Below are 24,308 nucleotides of genomic sequence, written 5' to 3'. Positions count from 1 at the left end.
GAACATGACAGTACAATTTTATTGTGCGTGATTGATTACTAATCTTAGGAACAAAGTTTCAAGACCTGCTGCTCTCTGGAATAACTTTTCTATCCTTCACACATTACGACTCATTCGTTTTCTTTTTCTCCAGACTCAAACATGAGGCAAGCCTTCTGGTACCACATGCAGGGTCTTGGATACTGGTCAACAGCAGCACCCTAAATCAGCAGCCCCTACTGCGTGCAGGATCCCAGCCTTCGCTAGGGACACAAATTATGAATCACAGGACATTAGAACTGGAAAAGACCTTGAAAAAATCATGCCCGCGTCTTCATTTCCCCGTTTACAGAAGAGAAGTCGAATGGCTTTATCTGAAGTCACAGAGCTATGGAGTAGCAGAGCCAGGGGAAACAATAGTAAACTCTCAACGGCAAAGTATATGCCAGACCCTGTCCTAAGTGCTTTACACATTTTCTCACTTAATCTCATAACCACCTTATGAAGTAGGTTATTATCTCCATTAATCTTAAGATATTATCTCCATTCTTTCACATGATGAAACTAAGGCACTGAGAAGTTAAATAACTCTCCCAAGGTGACACAGTGGCTGAGGCAGAGTTTGAATCCAGGTTGTCCATCCCATATCCCAGCCTCTTAACCGCTAGCTATGTAGGTCACTAGACACCTTGGTGAGGATTGAGATTTTTAAAACATATGTTGAGGTCTCAAGTGTAAGGTTTGTCTTCCAATGTCAGGAGCAACTAAATTCCACTTTGTTTTTTCCCTGTTTTAAAACCCCAGGGTGAAATAAACAATGAAAAGCTGAATCCGCCAGTGAACTGACTGCATGAAAACATCCATGACAAACCTCCCCCTGGAGGGGAGGAAATTATTTGAATAACATCCTTTATTTTGAGTTTTCTCCTCTTGTTGGGTTGCTTAGAGATACAGATCTAGAGTATCTGCTTTTAAATTACAGTGTATTGGGGGAACCAGAATATACCCATAAAACAAGAGTATTGCTGTACATAAGATCTCTCTGGATTTTTTAATGGTAATGATTGCCCACAAGGAAGGGAGCTGAGTGTTTGGGCAGAAGTGGGAGACTGTTCTAGAACCTTTTGTACCTTTGGAATTTACAGGCACATAAATGGATGATCTAATCAAACAACACACACAAAGTAGAGACATATTGTCTTTCTGTGTGTGTTGCATGTCTATACATATAAATCCTAGTCTTCTCGGTCATCACAACATAACCATTTTCCCATGTTACTGAAATTTGTCATAAACATAAGTTTTGTGTATACATTCTTGTTAAAAGTCGCAAGAAATCTGAGTGCTCCCAATATTGGATAACTTACATTTCTCAGGTTCCTTTGGGATTTTTCATTAACATGATTCGTAAGGTCAACATTCAAAACCTCCCACTTTCTGAAGAATTAGCCAACAGGTATTACATCTATACTATGTTTAGGATATACCACATGGCATTTGTACACCAAAATCCCCACAACAGCCTGAGGTAGGTATCTTAATCCTCATTTAGATGAGGGAGCAGAGGCTCAAAAGGCTCAGGTAGCTCATGAATCATTAAGTCAACCTCCAGCTTGGATGTCACATTGAGCAGGTGAGTGAAATGGGGGCTAGTGAGAGAGGGAGGCGGTGGTAAGAGGGCTCAAGGGGAGAGGAACGGGCTCTTGGACTAGGGCTCCTTGTCAGCAGGACAAATACCCAAGCCGGAGCCAAAATCCAGAATTTGGAATCTCTGAGCTTAAGGGCAGTGTCAAAGGTAAGAGATCTAGGATACACAAGCAACGAAAGGAAAAATAAACTGGACATCATCAAAATTAAAACTTTTGTGTTTCAAAGGACATCTTCCAGCAAGTGAAAAGACAACCCACAGAGTGGCAGAAAATTTTTGCAAATCACGTATGTGATAAGGGACTTGTATCTAGAATGTATATAAAAAAGTCTTGCAACTCAATAGTAAAGAGACAAAAAACTCAGTTAAAAATGGGCAAAGGATCTGAAGTCAGTTCTCCTAAGAAGATAAACAAATGGAGAATAAGCACATGAAAAGAGGCTTGATACCATTAAGCATCAGGGAAATCCAAGTCAAAACTACAATGAGATACCACTTCACACCCACTAGGATGGCTAAGTTAAAATACAGACAATAACAAGTGCTGATGAGGATATGGAGCAACTGGAACCCCCATACCCTGCCGGTAAGACTATAAAATGGTGCAGCCACACTGGAAGTCCCTGGCAGTCCCTCAGAAGGTTAAACAGAGTTACCACATGATCCAGCAAGTCTACACCTAGATACATACCCAAGAGAACGAAAAACGTATGTCCACACAAAATCTTGTACTCAAGTGTTTACAGCAGCATTATTCCTAATGGCAAAAAGTGGAAACAATCGAAATGTTTCCACCAACTGAAGAATAAATAAAATGTAGAATATCCATACAATAGATTACCCAATAATAAAAACAAAAAAAGTGGCATACATGCTACAAGGTGAATGAACTTTTGTTTACAACAACACTGAAAGGAAAATGTCAAAAGACGAAGTGGGCTTTAGCTCAAATATCGTTTTTCATTTTGGTAAAAAGGGGCCTAGGCTATGCAAATTATCCTCTAAGAAAACCTCTTCCAGCACCTAAGGTGGAAAGGAAAAACATTTTTTAGAAGTTTATTACAACTAACAAAATAATTTCAGGTCAAGATTATGATGTAGAAATTATATTTGATGGGCTAGATAAATACTTCATGGTAGAAAGTGCACACGGGACTCAGATGTGTTGGCTGAAAAGTGCCTTGAGCGTTGCTGAGTCTGAGAGCCTTCAGCGGGGCCCTGCTCAGCTCACACCTGTTTGCCAACATCCTCACCCCCTCGCCCATACCTGCTCTCCTTCACTCAGTGGCATATCCTACCACGTCCCTCCCCATGGCCGCCAATGATGTACACATCCTATTTATAGCCAATTTTTAGTTTTGAATCATCATTTCTGCTTAAAATGTCCACTTCTGTGAACCAGGGGACACAAGCAGGAGAAAGTTTGTGAGTCCTCGGTCAGGAAAGCGCCCCCATTAGAACACTGCTCCAGTGGGAAAACATTTCCTTTTACAGTACTGTCCCAGGACACGGTGAGTTGACAATTAACAACTCTCTGCAGGCAGGTATGAGGAAGAAAAGGTGGAGGTAGGAGTCTGTAGGCATGGCAGAGGGAGAAGCAATCAGGATGAGAACGCAAAAGCCAGGAGAACAAGAACGAGCAAGCTGAGGTCAGCAAAGACAGGAGCCCTGGAGCTCCCTCCCTCCTTGTACTTCCCCTGGACCGCGTCCCCTTCCTTCCTTCCTAACTGAAAGGGCCCCTCTTTCCCTCCCTTCTGTACCTTTGTGAGAAGAATCAGAGGAAGATGCTCCACACAATTACACAAGGGCACCGCCTTCCAGGCCTACAATCTCATTTGCAGATGAGGAAAGTGAGGCCCACAGAGGGGACAAGTCTAAACCATGGTTTTTAAACTGTGTGTTTTGAAGTGCTCTGGAACCTCTGTTCACAGGAAGTCATCCCAGAAGTGTAAATCAATACATCCGAGCCGAGCTGAGGGGCAGCCTTGCCCCCAACCCCACCCTGAAGGGCCCCAGGGAGGCCCTTGGAGCAGTTTTAAGCACTGGTATAAAGTGACAGACAAGCCTGGCCACGGGTCCTCCCCAAAGCCATGGCAATGGTCCTGTATTAACTGTATTTTCTTCTTTTCTGTAATCTTGACACTTTGGCATCTGGGGCTTCTCTGGCTAGCAAATTCCTGGATACAGCAAACAACTCCCCTATGAGCACGCCTTTCAAATGCAGCCAACCTTCTACACGCAGAGCTATACCCCCCAACCACCTCCTGTTATCAGGCTCTCACAGGGCTCCTCCACTCCAGGCCAATATCCCCCTGTCCTAATCATCCCAGGGCCAGGTATCAGACAACTAGGGGCAATCCCTGTACCCTAGAGCCGGTCAAAAGCATTCCAACTTGCCAATCATAAACCCACTTACCCTGCCTGGCCTGTTCCTTCCCTTGAAAAGTACAATAAGTCTCCCACCCACGCTTTCCCCTCACGCCCCCTGCCTCCTAAGGACCCTGGTGCTGCCCAAACCCCACCCCCCACCCCCCCCATGGCAGGGCCCCTCCTCCTGGGGACAGTGAGTAACAAACTCTTGTCAACAGCAGTCCTCTTCCAGTCTGCTGGCCTCACCACTCTTGGAAAATGATGAAACTTACATTTTTAAACAGACCCATTCTAGAAGCAAACATTATCCCCTGCAATCTTAGAATGTGAATCAGAAAATTCACATCCAGAGGATGCCACAACTTTGGAAAAAGCCTAATCAGGGAGGTGTCTCCTGGATGACTTTCAAAGGTGGGTAGAGAAGGGACCAAAAATGAGGGAGGAGGCACGTGGCCTGGAGCCACATTAAAGGACAAGGATGGCCCGTAGGAAGATCGTGGCAAGAAGGCGGGAGGCAGAGAGGTACCAAGGCGAGTGTGCCTTCGGGAAGAGACAGAAAGAAAACGGGACCGGGGCGCGAGACCCGGCGGCATCCGGCAGGGCGGGCTTCAGCCATCCAGCTCCTCCTTGACGGTGATGCGCAGGGGGCAGATGCGCAGCGGCTCGGGGGGCCCGTCCCCCCGCGAGCCGCCCAGGTAGAAGTAGGGCCGCACCTCCCCGAAGCGGGCGTGGAAGGTGTACAGGTGGCAGTGGCGCTCCGCGTCGTAGAAGGACAGCTCACCCTCCTCGCACTCCAACTCCACGCGCAGGCGGTGCGGGATGGCCGGGACCAGGGGCGATGTGGCGGGGTCCGAGGTCACGCAGTGGTCGCCGTCCACGCCCTGCGTGCGGCACACGTACCAGAAGCCCGAGCGCGTGTCGTGGTAGCAGCTGTGCGAGTGGCCCTCGGCGCCCGCGTCCTGACGCGTCCGCACCACGCCCACGCGCCAGCTCGGCAGTGCACCCAGGTCCACCTCCCAGGCATGCGAGCCCTGCGACAAGACGCAGGAGCCCAGCAGGCAGGGCGCCGACGAGAAGCGCTCCGGATTCTCTACCTGGACCCGGTAGCCGTGGTTGGTGACACTGGTGAGGTCGTCTGACACGGAGAGCCAGCCAGCCGCAGTGTTGGGATCAAAGCTGAAAGGCACTGGGTGGGCAGTGGGAAGAGCGTGGGTGAAATCAGCAAACCTGAGAGCCCGCCCTGCTGTCAGGCCAGCCTGATGCCTCCAGTCCCCCTAAACTGACAGACTGTGTCCCACCGGGCCCAGTGCATGGAGGGGGCTGCCCTGGGCTGAGGGGTGGTGTTATGGGTTGAAATGTGCCCTGCAAAAAAAGCTATGTTCAAGTCTTAACCCCCAGTATCTCAGGAGGTGACCTTATTTGAGAATGGGGTTGTTGCAGATGTAAGTATTTAAGATGAGATCAGACTGGAGTAGAGGGGGCCCTTAATCCAATATGACTGTTGTCCTTATAAAAGAGAAGACGAGACATAGACACATAACGGGGAAAAGCCCTGTGATACTGGAGGCACAGGTCAAAATGCTGCAGCCACCAGCCAAGGTCTGACAGCAAATACCACAAGGTAGGAAGAGGCAGAGAAGGATCCTCCCCTACAGGTTTCAGAGGGAGCACAGCCCTGCTGACACCTTGGTTTTGGACTTCTAGCCTCCAGAAGAATAAATTTCTGCCATTTGAAAGCATCCAGTCTTTGTCCCTTGTTCGGACAGCCACAGGAAGCCAATGCAGGCAGGGATCCTGACCCTGACACAATGCCTGTGACATCTAACAAAAGCATGTAACATGCCCCTGGGTCACTGACATTTCTCCCTGTAAAATCATGTTCGGACTGCTACTCCAAAAGTATCAAGAGACTGGGTGGCTTAAACAACAGAACTATATTTCTCACAGTTCTGGAGGCTGGAATTCAGAGACCAGGGTACCAGCATGCTCAGTTGCTGGTGAGGGCCCTCTTTGGTTTATAGATGGCTACCTTCTTGCTGTGTCCTCACGCGGGGGAGGGAGAGAGAGAGAGGAAGCCAGCTCTCTTGTGTCTCTTCTTAAAAGAGCACTAATCCCATCATAGGGCCCCATCCTCATGACCTCTTCTAACCCTAATCACCTCCCAAAGGCCCTGTTTGCAAGTTCCATCACATGGAGGTTAGGGCTTCAACATATGAATTTGGAGGGCGGAGGGACATATAAACGTTCAGTCCACAGCACATGATATAGTGACTCATGTGGGCTGGAATCACCTTGGAGAGGCGCCCCTGAACTGAGGAACTCTTTCTTTATGTTATATATACAATATGTTTCGGAATACAAAGGGAAGTCAGTTGCTCTTTCTGAAGAGGTGGCCAAGAGTCAGGACCCAAAAAGGAAGGGTTCGGCCAGGAGGGGTTTGAGCAGTGGGGCAAGAAGGGGAGCAGGGCACGGGGGCGTGAATGAAAGAGGCTGGAGAAGGGACCAGTGGGGGGAGGAGGAGGAGGGGTGGGAAGCTGGAAGGAGTGAGTTCAGCTGGCTCTCTGCCTTGCATGACCTCCCCCCTCTTACACCTGCCTGGGCCCCTCTCACCAGATTCGACACACACGAGCATCTTCCTCCAGACTCGGTACTGCAGGGAGTCCAGGTACTTGCAAACGTCGATGAGCATACCAGGCTGGACAGGCTCCGGCTCCATCGTGCAGAAGAGGCTGGGAAAGGAGAATTGGGCCTGGTGCGCTGGGCCAGGGCCATGCATCCTGGGGCCTAACTGGGTCAGCTGGAAACAGGATCCCTTGCCTCAGGCCTAGACTCCCTGGCCATCTTACTCAAGACAACAGGACCCAACTGGGCAGCTCACGCCCCTTCAGGACTCAGTACTTGAGCCCATCCTGCCCCAACTGGGATAAATATAAATAGGAGGTTCTCAGACATGCATGTGGGCAGAAATCACATGTACACATCAGTTCACAGGGTATATGAGTTGGAAGGCACCTTAAGGGTCCCCTAGTCCCACATTCTGAAGGTGTCACTGGCCTTTGCTTCAACACCTCCAGTGACAGGGAACTCACTACTGTCCAAAGCACTTTCTTCCATCTTTGTACAGCTCTGACGGGGACACAGTTCTTCTGTATTCATCCCTGTGAATTCTACAACCATCAACACAAACCAGCATGTCCTGAGGCTCTCAGAGGCAGGGGGAGAGAACTACAAGCCCTGTGCACGATGGCACTCTCTCCCCACACAGGGAGTGGTCACGTTCCACACTCAGGAAAACAACACTGCACCAGTGCAAATCGGAAGTGGGTGCCTTGAAAGAGGGCTCTCCACCTGGTCAGTCCCCCTGTTCCCTCTGTATTGCACCCAGCCAGCCTCATTACATGCCTGGCCCTGGAGCCATGGGAGTTTGCACCCCTGGTATTTCTGCCGACTCCTCCCCTCCCCTCTACCAGCCTTGGCAACTTACCGGCGTTTTCGGCTCTTGTGTTTCTGAAAAAGAAAAAACCAGAGACAGAAACAGAGACACAGAGAAAACATGAGTTTCTGACCTCAAAAGGAGCCATACATCCCATGTTCATGGATCAGAAGACTTAATATTGTTAAGATGGCAATACCGCCCCCCAAACTGATCTACAGATTCAATGCAATTCCTAGCAAAATAACAGCTGGCTTCTTTGCAGAAACTGATAAGCTGATACTAAAATTGATATGAAATTCAAGGGACTCAGAATAGCCAAAACAATCTTGGAAAAGAAGGACAAAGTTGGTGGCTCACACTTTCTGGTTTCAAAACTTATTAAAAGTTACTACTCGGCCATAAAAAAAGAATAAAATTTTGGCATTTGCAACAACTATATTATGCTAAGTGAAATAAGTCAGGGAAAGACAAATACTGTATGTTACCACTTATATGTGGAATGTAAAAAAATAAATTAAACAAACAAATGAATATAATAAAACAGAAACAGACTCACAGATATAGAGAACAAGCTAGTGGTTATCAGTAGGGAAGGGGAAGTGGGGAGGGGCAAGATAAGGAGAGGGAATGAAGAGACACAAACTACTATGTACAAAATAAACAGGCTACAAGGATATATTTACAGCACAGGGAATATAGCCAATATTTTATAATAACTTTAAATGGAATATAAATCTATAAAAATTTTGAATCACTATGCTGAACACCTGAAACTAATATAATATTCTAAATCAACTATACCTCAATTTAAAAAAAAAAACCTCATTAAAAGCAACACTAAACAAGACAGTGTGGTACTAACATAAGGACATACAGATCAATGGACACTGAAAGTCTAGAAATAAACCCTCATATTTACTGTCAACTGGTTATCAACAAGGGTACCAAGACCATTCAATGGGAAAAGAAAGGTCTTTAACAAATGGTGCTGGGACAATTGGGTATCCACATGCAAAAGGCTGGATTCCCACCTTGTACCATATACAAAAATTAACTCAAAATGGATCAAAGACTTAAATGTAGAGATAAGACTATAAAACTCATGACCTTGGATCAGGCTATGGTTTCTTAGATATGACACCAAAAGCGCAAACAGCAAAAGAAAACAGATAAATAGGACTTCAGCAAAATGGAAAACTTTTGTGCTTCAAAGGATGTCATGAAGAAAGTGAAAAGATAACCTACAGAATGGCAACTTTCCGTAAATCTAGAAGAAGCCCCACATAAAAAATTATTTAAAAAGTACTCCACTGTATCAAGAAGGAGTCAAGAGAGAAGAAACAAAAAAAGAGAGAGAAAGAATAAGTGCAAGAGAGGAAGGGAGAGGGAGGAGGAGGGAAGGAGAGAGGCAGAGAGGAGTGGAGAGGCCCTCAAGGTCTTGATTAAAAGCTCCTCCGCCTCCTGACGCAAGCCAAGCACCGCATCTGTAAGCTCCTCCAACCTGGGGTCCGGAAGCTACGGGAAGGCTGGGTCGGCCAGGGCCGCTGGCCTCAGGCTCCCCGCTGGCCCCTGAACGTCTGGCCCGTCACTGACTCTGGACGTTGAGCTCCTCACCATGAGAAAGGAGACGTCATCCTCCTTCATCTCCATCTGCAGCCGCTCAATCTCATGGGCCAGGGCCTCCGTGTCTTCCGCCAGCCGCTTCATCTTCTCCTCGGCCAGCAGCTGCTTCTGCCTGGCCTCCTCGGCCATGGCATCCAGGATGGCCTGCTCCTCCACTCTCAAGAACTCTCGAAGCTTGTCAAACTCCTGCCGGATTCGCCCTTCCAGCCAGGCAGCCTCCACCTGCAGCAGAGGGTGGGAGGGGGCCTCAGCCATCACCGAGCCCGGTGGCTCCCAGATGTTTAGCAAAGGAACTCCATTTTTCAGGAGAAATCACATGCAAAACCTCGAAAGACAAAATATACATGCAGCTTTCTTAGCACGAATTGATAAGTTTAAAATAAGTCAAACAGCCTACTGAGGCTGTTTTGATACATGAAAAATAAAATCAAATCACTGCTTATAGATGACAACTGTAGTCCTATAAATTCCTCAGCAATACTCTGTACCTGTATAGGTTGTGCAATAGTGAGGGAAGCCCTGAATCACAGAAGTGAACTGTGGCAAACAGCAAAGATTTTAAAAAATTATTTGCCTTCCAGAGAGTTCCCTGGATGTCCAGTGGTTAAGACTCCGCACTTCCACTGCAGGGGGCAGGGGTTCAATCCCTGGTCACGGAACTAAGATCCTGCCTGCAGCGCCACATGGCCAAAATAAGTAAATAAATAAATAAATAGAATGAAATCCAATGTCTAATCGTTTAAAACAAATTATTTGCCTTCCAATATCAGGACTTCAAATTTGATAGAGAGGCCTACCAAAAAAATAGTAGGAAGTATTTATTTTAAAACTGAATCATTAGTAATATGCACACTCCTAATCATAATTACGAAAAGCATTTAAAATAACAGTTAAAACAAAACCATAAATACACTCAAAGAAAAAGCAGAGACCTATTTCTCATCTTGGAATGAGAAAGACTTTTCTTATCATGATATAAAATTGAGAAGCCTCAAGGAAAGAATGAGATAATTGGATACATGTAAAAATAAGAAGTTTTATATGGCAAGAGACTACTAATAAGTTTAAATACATAAGTACAATTCCATGACAACTTTTGGAAAAACAACTCGAATTGTGTGCTCTAGCAATGGCAGGTTAGTAACCCACATCTTTGAACTGAAAATTCAATATAAGTTTATGGCTCTGATAATACGATGACAAAATGATTCACTGAAAAAGGGAAAATGACCAAAAAAGGGGGGAAATGATTTTTTGAAAAAGGACAAACTAGGAAAAATACTTCCAACCTATATGGTAGATTATTATTATTCTTCATAATAGTGTTCTTATGAATGTGCAAGGAGAAAAGACAAACATTCCAAGAAAAAGAATGTGAACTTCACAGAAGAAATGCAAATGGCTGTTGTACTTGTGAAAGGATGTACACACTTATTAATAAACAAAGAAATGCACATGAGGAGAGATGGCACTGTTGAAATATCAGGTAAAAAGATTGATAACGTATAGAGGGAGAGAGTGAAATCTGGGATGATTCTTATCACACCAGAAGATAAAAAACAGAGTAGACAGGAAAAACCAGCCAGTGTAAATTCAGCTCCAGCCACTCTCATGCTGGCAATGGCAGCCCCTCAATAAAGAGGTAAACACAAAACTTTCACTTTTCATCCACCTGGATTGACTGGCTTTAGAGGAAAAGCATTAATGAAGCCGGAATCCTGGACTCTTCACACCTGACCACCTGAGAATTCCACAGTGCCTGGGATGGACAGACAGCGGCTGTCACTTGGACACATGGACACTCCCTAGGTGCCCCCACCGCATCCTGCACCAGGCCAGCCAGGCAGACGGCACGGGCCAAGCTCGGGAGGAGATGAAGCTGAGGGGCACACGGAGGCTGGATGAGGGCCTTGGATGGTGAGGAGTCTGGACTGTGCCGTGGGTGCCATGGAAACCACTGGACAGTTTTAAGCAGAGGAGTGACACAATCCATCTATTTTTCTAAAAGATCAGCCCACTCCAAGGAGCGCGGACTGCAGGACAAGAGTGGAAGTACAGGGCCCAGGTAGGAGGCGGGGACCTGGACCAGGATGGTGGCAGTGGAGCGGGAGTGTCAACGGACGGGATGCATTCTGGAGACCACGGACGTGGGGAGTGAGAATGAGGGTGCCGCTGGCTTCAGCGGCCGGGCAAGTGGTGCAGCGTGGCACGTGCTGTCAGCCTGAAACCACAGGGCAGGTGGCGCAGGGGGCTGTTGAAGCTGCTCCGTGGCTGCTGGCATGGTGTTTAAAGAGGCCACGCAGCCGCAACCGGCGTCCGAGGGCAAGGCTGTGCGAGGCCATCAGGGCTGGCGAAGGCCGACCCTGTGGGCAGCAGCATGGCCAGGGCCAGCCCACCTGCACCTCTCCCCCCAGCAACCCCGGGTGTCCCCATCGCCCCGTTCAGCCCCAGCGTCACTCACCTGATTGTGCTTGGCGATGGCCTCGTAGGAGCGCCGCATGGCCCAGAAGGCCTTGGCTTTCTCCCGCAGCGCGTGTTCCATGTTCCTGCACTTGGCCTGCCGTGAGGGGCGAGAAGGAGGCAAGGAGGCAGGTTAGGACGGAGGTCGGGCAGGGATGCGGCATGCCACATCATGGCGGGAGTTGCACTTCACCGTGGGTACCACTCAACCACATTTACTGAAGCCGGTCCGGCCACGTGCTGTGGGACACAGCTGGAAAAGCACAGCCCTGACCTTGAACTGGATGGGGTACGGCATAAAGGGCCTCAGATACCCTCTAACCCGGCCCCTTCGTTTATACCTGATACAGACGGAGAGACAGGGTGAGGAGGTAAAGGGACCTGTTCCCTCCCACGCTGGTCATGGGACAGCACAGAAGGCACCCCACTTGGCCTAAAGCTGGTGCACGCTGGGCCATGAGCCCGAGCTGTGGGCCCGACGTTAAAACAATGTGCTCACAGGCTCCCCTGGTGACTTTCTGAACTGGACTGGTCTGCAGTCATGAAAGAATAGGCCTGATAGTGGCGTTGACCCAGTTCTTCCCACAGGGCCTTATCTAAACTGCAGTCTTCCCTTGGTATCCATAGGGGATTGGTTCCAGGATCCTCATGGATACTGAAATCCAAGGATGTTCAAGTCCCTATATAAAAATGGTGTTGTATTTGTATAAAATGCTATGTAAGTAGTTGTAAGTACAATGTAAATGCTATGTAAATAGTTGCCAGAGTGGCAAATTCAAGTTGTGTTTTTTGGAACTTTCTGGATTTTCCCCCCCGAATATCTTTGATCTCCCATTGGTTGAATCCACAGATGTGGAACCTGTAACTACAGAGGGGCTACTGTACACGTCTCCCCGCATCCCTGCCTTATCCTGATATTCTAATAGTGCTTGGATCGTGTGAAAGACTTTAATCAGCAGATTCAAATACTTCTTGCTTAGTTTTTGTTTTATAAATTTAACCTCTGCTCTGATCTCCCTGGGCTCCTAGAGGAACCACTGCTGGTTTTAGGTTGGATTCTGACCTTTTGTATCCTAGGCCTAGCATTTTCTCTCCATCTTTATCCTTTTCCCTCTACATTCTGCAAAAGCCTCGCAAGTTTTCTCTTTGGAAAAATAACAATTCTAACAACATTAATTATAAATGACTACCATTTATTGAGCATTTACTATGTGCCAAGGACTTTGCTAATTACTTTACACATTACGTCACTTAATCATCACATTATTCCTATTAGCAATTTTATCAGCCCCCTTTTACAGATGAAAAAACTGAAGCACAGAAGGGGGAAGTGACTAGCCCAAGGGCACACAGCTAGTTCATGGCAGAGCAAGGATGAGAACCTAAACAGTGGTGGCAGGCAGCCTCTAAGATGGTTCCCAGTGATCCCTCCCTCCTGTGAGATAAGAAAGTTTGTTGTTTTAAGCTGCCAAATTTGGGGGTAATTTGTTATAAGTGATAAATACAGATTTGTCCTCAAAAGCCTCATCCCTACCTGGGCCTGATTTAGATGGCGAGATTCTGGACTTCAAGCTGATGCTGGAATGGGACAAGATGCTTGGGAATCTTGGGAGGGGGTGAACATACTCTGCATGTGGGAGGGACATCCATCATTGGGGCCAGAGCACAGATTGAAGGAGACAGCCTCTAAAATGGCCCCAATGATCCCACCTCCCGGTACTCATGCCCTGGTGGAATCCCCTCCCTGTGGGCTGGATCTAGTGACTTGCTTCTAACCAACAGAATATGGCAAAAGTGATGGGACATGAATTGAGGTGACAAAAAGCCTGCACACACCCTTTCTTGCCCTCCCGTGCTTGTTCCCTTGGATGGAAGTGATCCACCCTCTGGAGCAGCCCATGGAGCTAGGAACTGAGGGTATCCAACCAACAGCCCCAAGGACCCAAATCCTGCCACCAACCACACAAGTGAGCCTGAGTGGGGATCCTGGCTTACTTGGGCCTTCAGATGAGACTGTAGCCCCAACCAACACTGCAGCATCATGAGACCCTGAGGCAGAAACACCCAGCCAGGTCATGCCAGATTCCTGACCTACAGAAACCATGACATAATAGACATTTTTGTTTTAAGCCACTATGACTGGCGTAATTTGTTACACAGCACTAGATAACTAGCCCATCTAGTCCTGTTCCACAGTCCATTCTTTTAACCACTCTTCTACAGAAAATAAACAATGATTTCTTTCTCTGCAGCTTTTGTTTTCTATTCATTCTAGTCACGTTTATGTTCTTCTTGACAATATTTAACAGATTTTTAAAAAATACTGTTCTCTGTAGTATTATCATCTCTAAGGTGTGTCTCCTCAACAGCAAAATAACATTAGCATGAGCGTCCCACAAAACCACTGAAATATCATCCCAATGTGTTATTTTGTGGGACGAGACGTTTTGTTGCAAAGTTATGTAATAGGGTCCCCAAAGACAATTCCACGATTTGCCAAATAAGTGTGAATGACAGGAGTGAAGCAAGTCACATTACCCAGGGGCATGCTGGCCCCAAACAACACAGCCCAACCCTCTGCCCTTCAACCTTCAGTCTGAGATTTACAGGGTAATGAAGATGGAAAGGGGGTGACAGTCCCTTGTCCTTCCCAAACTTTTCAATCACTTGGAGAGTTCTGCTTTAATTCAGCAAATCCCAACCCTAAATAAAATGTGCCCTTCTCTGAGATGCTAGCTGGTGAGACCCACCAATGATTATATTACCACCAGCAAGCAGTTATTATTAAGCATGTACTATGCACAAGGTACTAAATTAGGTACTTTACAAACATCATTCTATCGAATTCTTACATTTCTGCAAGGTAGGCGCTATATTGCTAATATATAGAAGAGAAAAGAAGGCCCAGAAGAGTTAAGTAACTTGCCAAAATTATAGTTAGCAGCAGAACCATGATCTGTCTGCAGAACTGTCCAAGAATAAGGCCACAGTCTTAACCACAAGACTACCCACCCAATTTCATTAAGGAAGCTACTACTATGTTGTCTAGTTGTCTTTTGTGTTTCTAAATGTGTCATCTTATTTCCAAATTTGTTGACATCAAACATGTCAATTTCTTTACTTCTGGAGAATAAAAGCTTATAGTTCTGGCCATACTTTGCCCAATTCCTTAAACAACCTAGCATGTGAATGAAATTTTCCTACGATAAATGTCAAATTAAATAACGCATCTTAAAAACTTATGGAAAATCAAAAACTGGAAATGACCCAAATGTCCATCAGCAAGAGATGGGTGAGTAAATTATGGTATATTCATACAATGGAAAGCTACTTAGCAGTAAAAAAAGGAGCAAACTACTGATACATATAACAGGTGAATCAAAAAGTATATGTATATACTACTCTGGAGGAGAGTACATACAGTATCATTCCATTAATGTGAAGTTCAAGATCAGGCAACACTAATCCAAGGTGATAAATCAGAAAGTGGTTGCCTCTTGGTGGAAGACTGACTGGGAAGAAGTAGGGACCCCTCCAGGGTGATGGAGACGTTCTCTACTTCGTTTGGAGTGGCAGGTATAGGGTGTGTGTAATAGAACTCATCCAACTGAACATTTAAGATCTATGCATCTAACTGTATATAAGTTATACCTCAAATTTTTAAAAGCCTATAAAATGAAAACTTTAGAAGTTTTAACCTTTTCTTATAACTTACCAAGAGCTTTCCTCCCTTAATGAGAGGAAATTCTTTCCTTTTCACTCCAATTTTTTTTTTTTTTTGGCCCTGCTGCGCAGCTTGCGGGATCTTAGTTCCCCTACCAGGGATGGAACCCTGACCTACGGCAGTGAAAGCGCCGAGTCCTAACCCCTGGACCGCCAGGGAATTAATTCCCTTTTCCCTCCAATTTAATGAGTTACTTTGTACCTTTCAATCTCCTTTGTTGTCACCAATTTATTTTCTTTGCATAAGACATAAACGTGCCATCTCTTAAATAATTATAAACTGAACACCCCTGTAACCACCACCCAGGACATGTCCCTTCTGAATCTTAATCCCTTTTTTCTGTCAGAGGAAACTCCTAATTTCTATGGTACTTCCTTGCTTTTCTTTATAGTTATATCTGCTATGTATGATCCCTAACCTAAATAATACACTTTAGTTTTGCCTGGTTTTGAGCTTTATATTAAAGGAATAAAACTACATATATTCTTTTGTGTCTTGCTTCCTCTATGTAACATAAAGTTTGTAGGATTCAAATACATAATTGTATGTAAGTTTACCCGTTCATCGTTGCATTGTAATCTATTTTATGAATACACCACAATCAGGTATCCATTCCATTATCAATGGATAGCTGGGTCATTTACAACTTCGAGTAATACAAATAGGATGAACATTCTTGTATAGGTCTCCTAGTGCACAGGTACACTGGTTCTTCTACAAAATATTCCTGGGGGTAGAACTGCTGGGCCACAGGTACATGTATCTTCAACTTTGGTAGATAAATGCCAAACGTTTTTCCAAAGCAGGTGTACCAATTTATACCACATGAGCAATGTTAATGAAAAATGTTTATTAACCATTTGGATCTTTATTTTTAAATACCTGTTATTAAAATCTTTGACCCTTTTTCTATTGAGTTGCCTGCCATTTTCCTACTGGTATGTAAGAATTTATTATAAATACACAATGTATGTCTTTTATGGGTTAAATGCATAACGAGTATCTTCTATTGTATCACTTATATTTTTTAATTTCAGTGTGGTCCAATGTTATCAGTGTTTTCCTCTGGAATTAGTGCTTGTTGGTTTTAAGAAATACCTCCCTACTCTGAGGTCATAAAGATAATCTCCTATATTATTTAAAGTTATAGCTTTCCTTTCACATTTGGGTCTAATGTGGATATCTGAAGTTCATTTTGTGAATGGTGTGACCCAGTAGCTTGTTTGCTCCAAAAGCATTATTTAAGAACAAACTGGAAACTAATACAACATTGTAAATCAACTATATTTCAATGAAATTTTTTTTTAAAAATTTAAAATGAATACTACCATTCCCCTACTGGTCTGAAGGCCACCTTTGTTATACATCACACACAGATCTGTTTCTAGGTTCCCCAGTCTGTTTCCCTGGCCATCTGTTTATCCTTGTGCCAGTATCACAATCTTTACTTCTACAGCTACAACATAAACTGACATCTAATAAATATTTCCTAAGAATGCTTTGGCAATTCTTGGCCCTTTGAGCTTGCATGTAAATTTTAAAATCAGCTTGTCAAATTCCACAAAATAATCATGTTGGGATTTTGATTGGGATAGAATTGACTCTACAGGTCAGTTTGAGGATAACTGACATCTTTAAAATACTGTCTTCTAATCTATGAATATGGTATATCTTCCCACTTAGCCTTCTTTGATGTCCCTCAACAAAGTTTTCTATTTTTCCCTGCCTGCACACTTCTCGTTACATTTATTCCCAGATATCTGATTTTTTAAATACTATTGTAAATGGTTTTTTAAATTTTCTATTTGCTACTGATATAAATACAACTTTTAATCTTTATTTTGCAAACCAGCATTCTGTCTAAACTATGCAGATGCAATCATATTATCTGCATATAATGCCATTGTTGTTTCCCTCTTTCCAAACCTTATGCCTTTATTCCTGACTGACTTTATTTGCTAGGCTCTCCAATACAAACTTGAATAAAATTGGTCATAACAGGCATTCCTGCCTTTTTCTTGCTCTCAGTAAGAAAACTGTAAGTGTTTCACAATTAAATATGATATTTGCTATAAGTTTTTTGGTATTCTTAAGCAGTTTAATGAAGTTCCTTCTATTCCTAGTTTGCTAATTTTTTTTCAATCACAAAAGGATACTGAATTTAAGCAAATGCAATTTTTTCATTTAATGACTTCATCAAATTTAAGTGGCTCAGAATTGGATTTTGTTTTCTTATCCAGTCAGACAGCTTTTGTCATTTAACTGGAGTACTTAACATAATTACCAATATAATTGCATTTAAGTCCACCTTCCCGTTCTGTGCTATCTGTCCTGCTTGCTCAATACGTCTTTTTCTTCTCTTCCTTGTCTTTTTTTAGATTGTAGAATTTTTATTCCACTTTTTTCCCCTATATACATTTAGTGGTTAACCTACAAAATACTACAGGTAGAAAGCGCGATTTCAAATGAATCTAAACAATACACTTTTCATGTTTGCTTCTGATATTCTGATTTTAACACTAAACACCCTTGGATCACAATTGGACCCACCAGTCAGGGACCTGCATGTAGTCCAAGGAGTGCCTGAAATGACAGAGACTAGTGGGGGCCCTGGTGCAAAGGCTGGTCAGGACCAATAAGGGTCATCACTGCCCTGGGTGGAGCTAAGTGGCCCATGACACATCTGGAACATCACCCAGGGCCCAAGCCCAGCAAGAGCGCTGATTTTGGCTTCAATTATAACATTCAACATGACTTAAATTATAAATGCACACAAAATAGGAAGTTTTTATTTACACTAAAGAATTCAGAATGTGATTATATAGTCTACAAAGTGTTTTTAAAAATTACAATTTGATACCTTAAGCAGCAAATTTCAATAGCATATTTAATACCGTAAGGATTTTACAATATTGTTTTACCCAAAATATCCATTAACACAGGTGCTATGTGATATAATAGAAAAGGGGAAGGGTGCCAGTAAGAGAATATTATTTCCTGTCACAGCACCCTTTCAAGTACTTATCAAAGTGCTAGAGCTATGTGTGCAGCCAGGGTTGTCCAGCACAAGCCAGGTTCTCTGTCCTCTGAGGCCCTACATATACTGCTGCTTCTGACCGATTCCCACCTGCTTCACCCAACTATCCCAAAGTGGCCTTGAAAACTAAGCTCAGGCCCTCTTCATTTCCTCCAGAAAGCCGCCTTGGCCTCCCCAGTAGAGTTTAGTTGCCTCTCTGCGGACACCTCTGCCACTGAACTTCGTACCCAGCATCACCGCCTCACTTTCCTGGAAAGGCTGCAGGCTTCCTGGGGGCAGGTGCTCCTGCCTGGGCCTCTCACCGAGCACAGTGGTGCTCCATAAACTGCAGACGGAATGAAGGCTTGCTCTGAAAAGGTAGAGACCGTTTCAACCACTGCACATCTCCAGGTCTCAGCACAAACTAGATGCTCAACTAACCACTTGCCCAGTTGACAAATACACTGGGTGTTGACGTTCTCTCCACTACACCTCATGGCCTCCTGGATCGAGAGCTCGGAGGCCTGATCTGTACCTTATCCTTTTCACTGACCACTGGTGAGAACTTTGGCAAAAGCTCTTTCTTGGGCAGTCAGGCTCCAACCCTGAAAGATAAAGGCAAGAAAGTGCCCATGGTCTCTCAAATGCCACCGTAAAAATGAAGAATGCAGTTTTCTCTGTACATGCTCACCTAGCCCATCACCAGGATTTCCTGGCATCTGTCTCCAGGTAGTGTCATTTTTCCTACGTATTTCAAACATTTGTTTTTCAGGCAGACTGAAATAGCAACTAAGAGCTCTGGCACTTGGCCACCCAGGTTCAAATCCCAGCTCCTCCACTTAGTAGCAGGTGATACTGAGCAAGTTCCTTAACTTCTCGGCCCCTCAGTTTCCTCATCTGGATAAGAGGGATGAGAACACTACCTAGCTCAGAGGACGGCTGTGAGGATCCACGTTCAGTGCTTGTAAGAGTGCACCAGGGGCTTCCCTGGTGGCGCAGTGGTTGAGAATCTGCCTGCCAATGCAGGGGACACGGGTTCGAGCCCTGGTCTGGGAAGATCCCACATGCCACAGAGCAGCTGGGCCCGTGAGCCACAATTACTGAGCCTGCGCGTCTGGAGCCTGTGCTCCGCAACAACAGAGGCCGCGATAGTGAGAGGCCCGCGCACCGCGATGAAGAGTGGCCCCCGCTTGCCGCAACTAGAGAAAGCCCTCACACAGAAACGAAGACCCAGCACAGCCATAAATAAATAAATAAATAAATAAATTAAAAAAAAAAAAAAGAGTGCACCAGGCATGTGTTAGCTCGTTACCATTGAGTGTCACTTGGTCCCAGGTAACTTAACTCTCCTCCTGGTTTATTTTCCAGGTTTCTTAAATGGACCGCAGAGATGCATCTGGGACTTGATCTCATTCAGATGCCCTTCTTCTCCAACTCCAATCCAGGCTCCCATTCTTCCTTTCCCCTTGGTGGTCAGTCCTCCTTAAGAAGCAGGTGTCTACCATGGCAACTAGCGCTAGGCCCCCTAACTCAGGAGCCTCAATGCGCGGTGCTCAGTAAGACCCCATCCTGCCCCTGGTCACAGGCCTTGCCAGGAGGCAATTAAACATCCTCCAGTACAACTTGGATCTGGGAAGGCCTGGCCCATAAGGAGAGATCCAGGATGAGGCTGAGCAGTTGGGAAAAAGGGAAAGAATTGGAAGGGGGAAGACTTAAGAGGTGCCTGGAATAAACCTCGATTAGGCTTGGCTAGACTGATTCTAAGAAGGTAACCCCAGAAGTGGAAGAGGCTGGGTCTGGGGCAGGAAGAAGCTGGAGGGCAGAGAATGGCCGTCATATCAGTCCGGTGAGATGGAGAAGCAAGGGGCTAGACAAGGCAGTGCTGAGGCCTGGGACCTGGTGGAGGTTCAGGGCTGGTTTGCTCTGAAGATGCAAGCCGGGCCAAACGTCAGACTGGGAGTCAGGAGACCTGCGTTCTAATCCTAGATGTACCGCTTTCACTCCCCGTGACTGACCATTGGCGTGATTAGTATTCGATCACGCCCACCTGACTCCAAGAAGGCAGGGGCTTGGACCACCCTGCCCTTTCCTGCACACACTGTGCCTGGTACAGAGCAGGCACTCAGTCCACACCTGTCGGCCCACCGACGATGGTCCTCATCCACACAAGCCTCTAAGAACCCACACACAGAGGCAGCTGCCCTCACGGCTCCGGAACAGAGGGCCAGCAGGGATGGTCTTACCCTGGGACCAGAGAAGCTTCTATCAAAGTCCATGACCAGAGTAAGAGCAGAGCAAGGCCCCAGGTGAACTCTACAGTAACTGCTCTAACTCTGGACAAGTTGCTTAACCTCTGTGAGACTCAGTGTCATTGCCTGTAAAATGCGGAGAACAGTACCCACCTATAGCAAGCTGAATAACAGCCCCTCCAAAGATGTCCATGTCCTAATCCCTAGAACCTGGGAATGTGTTACCTTACATGGCAAAAGGGATTTCGTAGATGTGATTAAAATATGGATTTTAAGATGGGGAGATTATCCTGGATTGTCTCCAGGGGCCCCCTGTAATCACAAGGCTCCTTACGATTGGGTGGCAGGGGGGTTAGAGAAGACAATGGGACAACAGAAGCAGAAGTTGGAATGATGCACTTCAGAGATGAAGGAAGGGGTCTCCGAAAGCTGGACAAGGCAATGAAGTAAATCCTCTCCTAGCCTCCAAAAGGCATGGAGCCAACCCTTGATGTTGAGACTTCTGACCTCCAGAACTGTAAGCTAATAAATCTGTGCTGTGTTAAACCACAAAGTTTGTGGCAATTTATTACAACAGCAAGAGGAAACTAATACACAACCTCACAGGGTTTTTGTGAGGATTAAGTGTGTTGACAAGTAAACACTTAAGAGCACATGGTACCTAGTTAAGTGGTCAAAAAGTGTTGGCTGGTATGATGATTTTTGCTGGAGTTCTTCATATGGTTGCCACAGTAATCTTTCGAATGTACACATCTCACCGCAAAGCCCCTATGGAAGAGCTTTCAGGGCTCCCCATCAGCCCCTTCTCACCTGTCCAGCCTTCCCACACTGTCCCCACCACCACCACCTATCCACCCATCCAGAACGACAACTTGTCTATCTGCTGGCTGACGTCCCCACACTACAGTGCGAGCTCCGTGGGGCAGGGGCTCTGGCTTACTGACCTCTGCAGCCTCAGCACCCAGGATAGGTCCTGGTGCACAGCTGTGTAACACACGAGTGAGGCCACCCAGCACCAGGCTGAGCACACTCCTTAGATCTTTCGGGACTGGACTCCCCACCCCCTCAGACATCGCCCTGAGTGCCCACTGGTCTGTCAGCATCATTCCTCTGTTTAAAACCCTCCAGTTTAAAACTGCTCCCTACAGCCTTCAGGACAAAGGCCAGGACTGGGGCCTCCTGGCTCCTTCTGCATCTCCATCCTCCTTCTCTCAGTGCCTGGAAAGTCACTGCTTCTGGACCCTTACACATGCTGCTGCCTCTGCCTGAAATACCCTCCCTGACCCCCCTTCACCTGGCTAACACTTCCTAACCCCTCAGTCTCTGCTTGAAGCTCCTTGAAGGTATGAATTACTGTTTAGCTCGTGTCCTGCAGTATCCCCAGGGCCTAGCAGTACAAGGCATCTGCTGAATAAACAGAAAGATGTCATTAGACCATATGCACTTCGGGGCACCTAGCTCACTGATCTTTTTTTTTTTTTTTAAATTTATTTATTTTTGGCTGTGTTGGGTCTTCGTTTCCGTGCAAGGGCTTTCTCTAGTTGCGGCGAGCAGGGGCCACTCTTCATCGCGGTGCGCGGGCCTCTCACTATCGCGGCCTCTCTTGTTGCGGAGCACAGGCTCCAGACGCGCAGGCTCAGTAATTGTGGCTCACGGGCGCAGTTGCTCCGCGGCATGTGGGATCTTCCCAGACCAGGGCTCGAACCCGTGTCCCCTGCATTGGCAGGCAGATTCTCAACCACTGCGCCACCAGGGAAGCCCCTGGCTCACTGATCTTGGATCCTGGCTTAGCTCAGACCTGGGTTCTGCCTTAGTGCTCTTGGCCTTCACCCCTGCCCATCTTCCTGATCTATACACTTCTGGCAGTCCCATGGTGATTCGTCATGACTTGATCCATGGTGGCCCCCTACCTCAACCCCAGCCCCCAGAATGCCCAGTACTTACTTCAGCTGTCCCAAATCAGGACCTGGCACTTCTACCAAGGGAAATGAATGAGAAAAAGCACTGCTGTGGACCACTGTGACAGCAGTTACAGGCTTATCCCGTTGCCGAGCTAGTGGAGGGTTCAAACAAGCATATTGATGACATTCCCCTTCACTTGAACTTTGTCAAAATGTGTATGGAACTGTCAACTTTTGATATTTCTTAAGAAAAGCATTAAAGTAAACAAACTAAAACAGTGTCTGGACACAGGCATTCTTATAGTGCCTCCTTTTCAATACACTCAGCTTCAGACCAGCAAAGCTGGGTTCTCCAAACTCTGGGTCTGACCTATGTATTAGTAGATTTTAGTAGGTGATGAAATAAATTAATGTTTTACACCCTGTGCAGTTTTTAAAATAAAACGACAGAAAATACCTGAGTACAATAGACATTTTCACAGAACTTTTGCTTCAGCTGATAGAGACACCATACATGCATGTGGCAGGTCTGGGTCACAATGGAAAAAACATGTCTTACCATGTGCTAGCTGAGGTCAAAAAATCTGAAAACCCCTGAGATGGCTAATCCTTATTTCCTGATCATTCTTCCTTCCTCTGCCAAAAACTTCTCCATGTTAGTTTGCCCTAAAATTGCTCCTTACCTTATTCATAGCCACTGGAACTCTAGGGGCATGCTGAGAGAGTGATCCAGTAGAGACCAGTTGGCCAGGGCCAGGGCCAGAGGCCTCCCCACAGCTACACAATACAGGGCTCCAGCCCGGGAAGGAGGGGAGAGATGTGGGGAGATCTAAAAGGCTCCACATCTTTGGCCAGGTCTTGGGGTCCTGCACCTCCACCCTGAGTGTGCCAAGTTCCAGGGTTGCGGGCTTACCCACACCTGTGCTTCTAAAGGGGCATGGGCCACACACCTGTGGTAGAAAGGGTGCACGGCCTCAGCCCTTCAGAGGTGGGGCGGGGTGGGGAGGTGTCTTGAGAACATCCTGTAACCCCAGTTCTCACACTTCCTGTTGACATTCTCTCTCCTCCCACCTCAGGCCCCTGGGCCGGCCTTGATGAAGAAGGCAGCCTCTGTATGCTACCAGCGGCAGGGAGTGGGGGTCCCGAGGAGGCACCAGCAAGCTGGCAGGGGGAAGAGGGGCGGGACCGGGCACAGCCAGCTCTGGCAGGCTGGAGTGCAGGAGCAGCGGGGTCAGGGTGCTGCGTTCCAGCCCACGTGCGCGCTCGGCCACCTCCGGCTCGCGGCCGCGCTTACCCGAAAGTCGTGGGCAGTGTCCTTCACCGGCTGCACGCGGTGCCCCTGGTGCCGGGGGTCGGCCTGGCACGAGCAGCACAGCAGCTCTTTGTCGTCGAGACAGAAGAGGTTGAACTGGCCGCGGTGCAGGCGGCAGAGGCGCGGAGAGCGGTGGCCGGTCCAGCGCGCGCCCTCGGCCTCCTCGCGCAGCAGCTTCTCCACGAGGTTATTGAGGGTGTGGTTGGTGCGCAGGTCGGCGGGGGCCGCGCGGTCCTTGCACACCGGGCAGGTGGGTGCCACCTGCACCTCCCAGCAGCGGGTCACGCACCCGCGGCAGAAGTTGTGGCCGCAGCGCAGAGTCACGGCGTCACGGAAGGGGTCGTAGCAGACGGCGCAGAGCAGCTCCTCCTTGAAGGAGCGGGAAGGCCCGGGTGACAAGGCGGGGCCCGGCTCCATTGCCCCGGTTCCCGGATCCCGCGCCCGCAACTTTCGCTTCGGCCCCTCCCATCCGCCGCGCGGCTCCCGCGACCCTGCGGAGGCCGGCGGTCAGCCCCTTCCACTCGGAGCACTGAGCGACTGCGGTGCCGACCAATCGCGCTGGGCGCGCTCGGGAGGCTCCGCCCCAGTTC

General features: G+C 46.9%; 1 protein-coding gene across 1 annotated transcript; it reads right to left on the bottom strand.

Moving 5' to 3' along the window:
• On the bottom strand, positions 1-24,230 carry TRIM35 (tripartite motif containing 35). The gene is made up of 6 exons (XM_059926852.1): positions 23,701-24,230; positions 11,518-11,613; positions 9,048-9,278; positions 7,482-7,504; positions 6,608-6,726; positions 1-5,183 (listed from the first exon to the last, which is right to left on the bottom strand). The coding sequence occupies exons 1-6, from the start codon at positions 24,133-24,135 to the stop codon at positions 4,606-4,608; spliced, it is 1,482 nt and encodes a 493-aa protein (XP_059782835.1). The 5' UTR covers positions 24,136-24,230; the 3' UTR covers positions 1-4,605.
• Positions 24,231-24,308: the final 78 nt, after the last annotated feature.

The sequence above is a fragment of the Balaenoptera ricei genome, chromosome 6, assembly GCF_028023285.1.
Source record: "Balaenoptera ricei isolate mBalRic1 chromosome 6, mBalRic1.hap2, whole genome shotgun sequence".
Classification (NCBI taxonomy): domain Eukaryota; kingdom Metazoa; phylum Chordata; class Mammalia; order Artiodactyla; family Balaenopteridae; genus Balaenoptera; species Balaenoptera ricei.
This window is presented reverse-complemented; position numbering and strand designations above follow the sequence as displayed.

Bases quoted from the DNA above. Each gene is read 5' to 3' on its own strand.
- TRIM35 (XM_059926852.1), bottom strand. From the start codon at position 24,135: ATGGAGCCGGGCCCCGCCTTGTCACCCGGGCCTTCCCGCTCCTTCAAG. The intron at 11,614-23,700 runs GTAAGCGCGGCC...CCCTCACGGCAG, and splicing joins ACACTGCCCACGACTTTCGG to GCCAAGTGCAGGAACATGGA. The intron at 5,184-6,607 runs GTGAGAGGGGCC...CTGCCCACCCAG, and splicing joins GCTCGTGTGTGTCGAATCTG to TGCCTTTCAGCTTTGATCCC.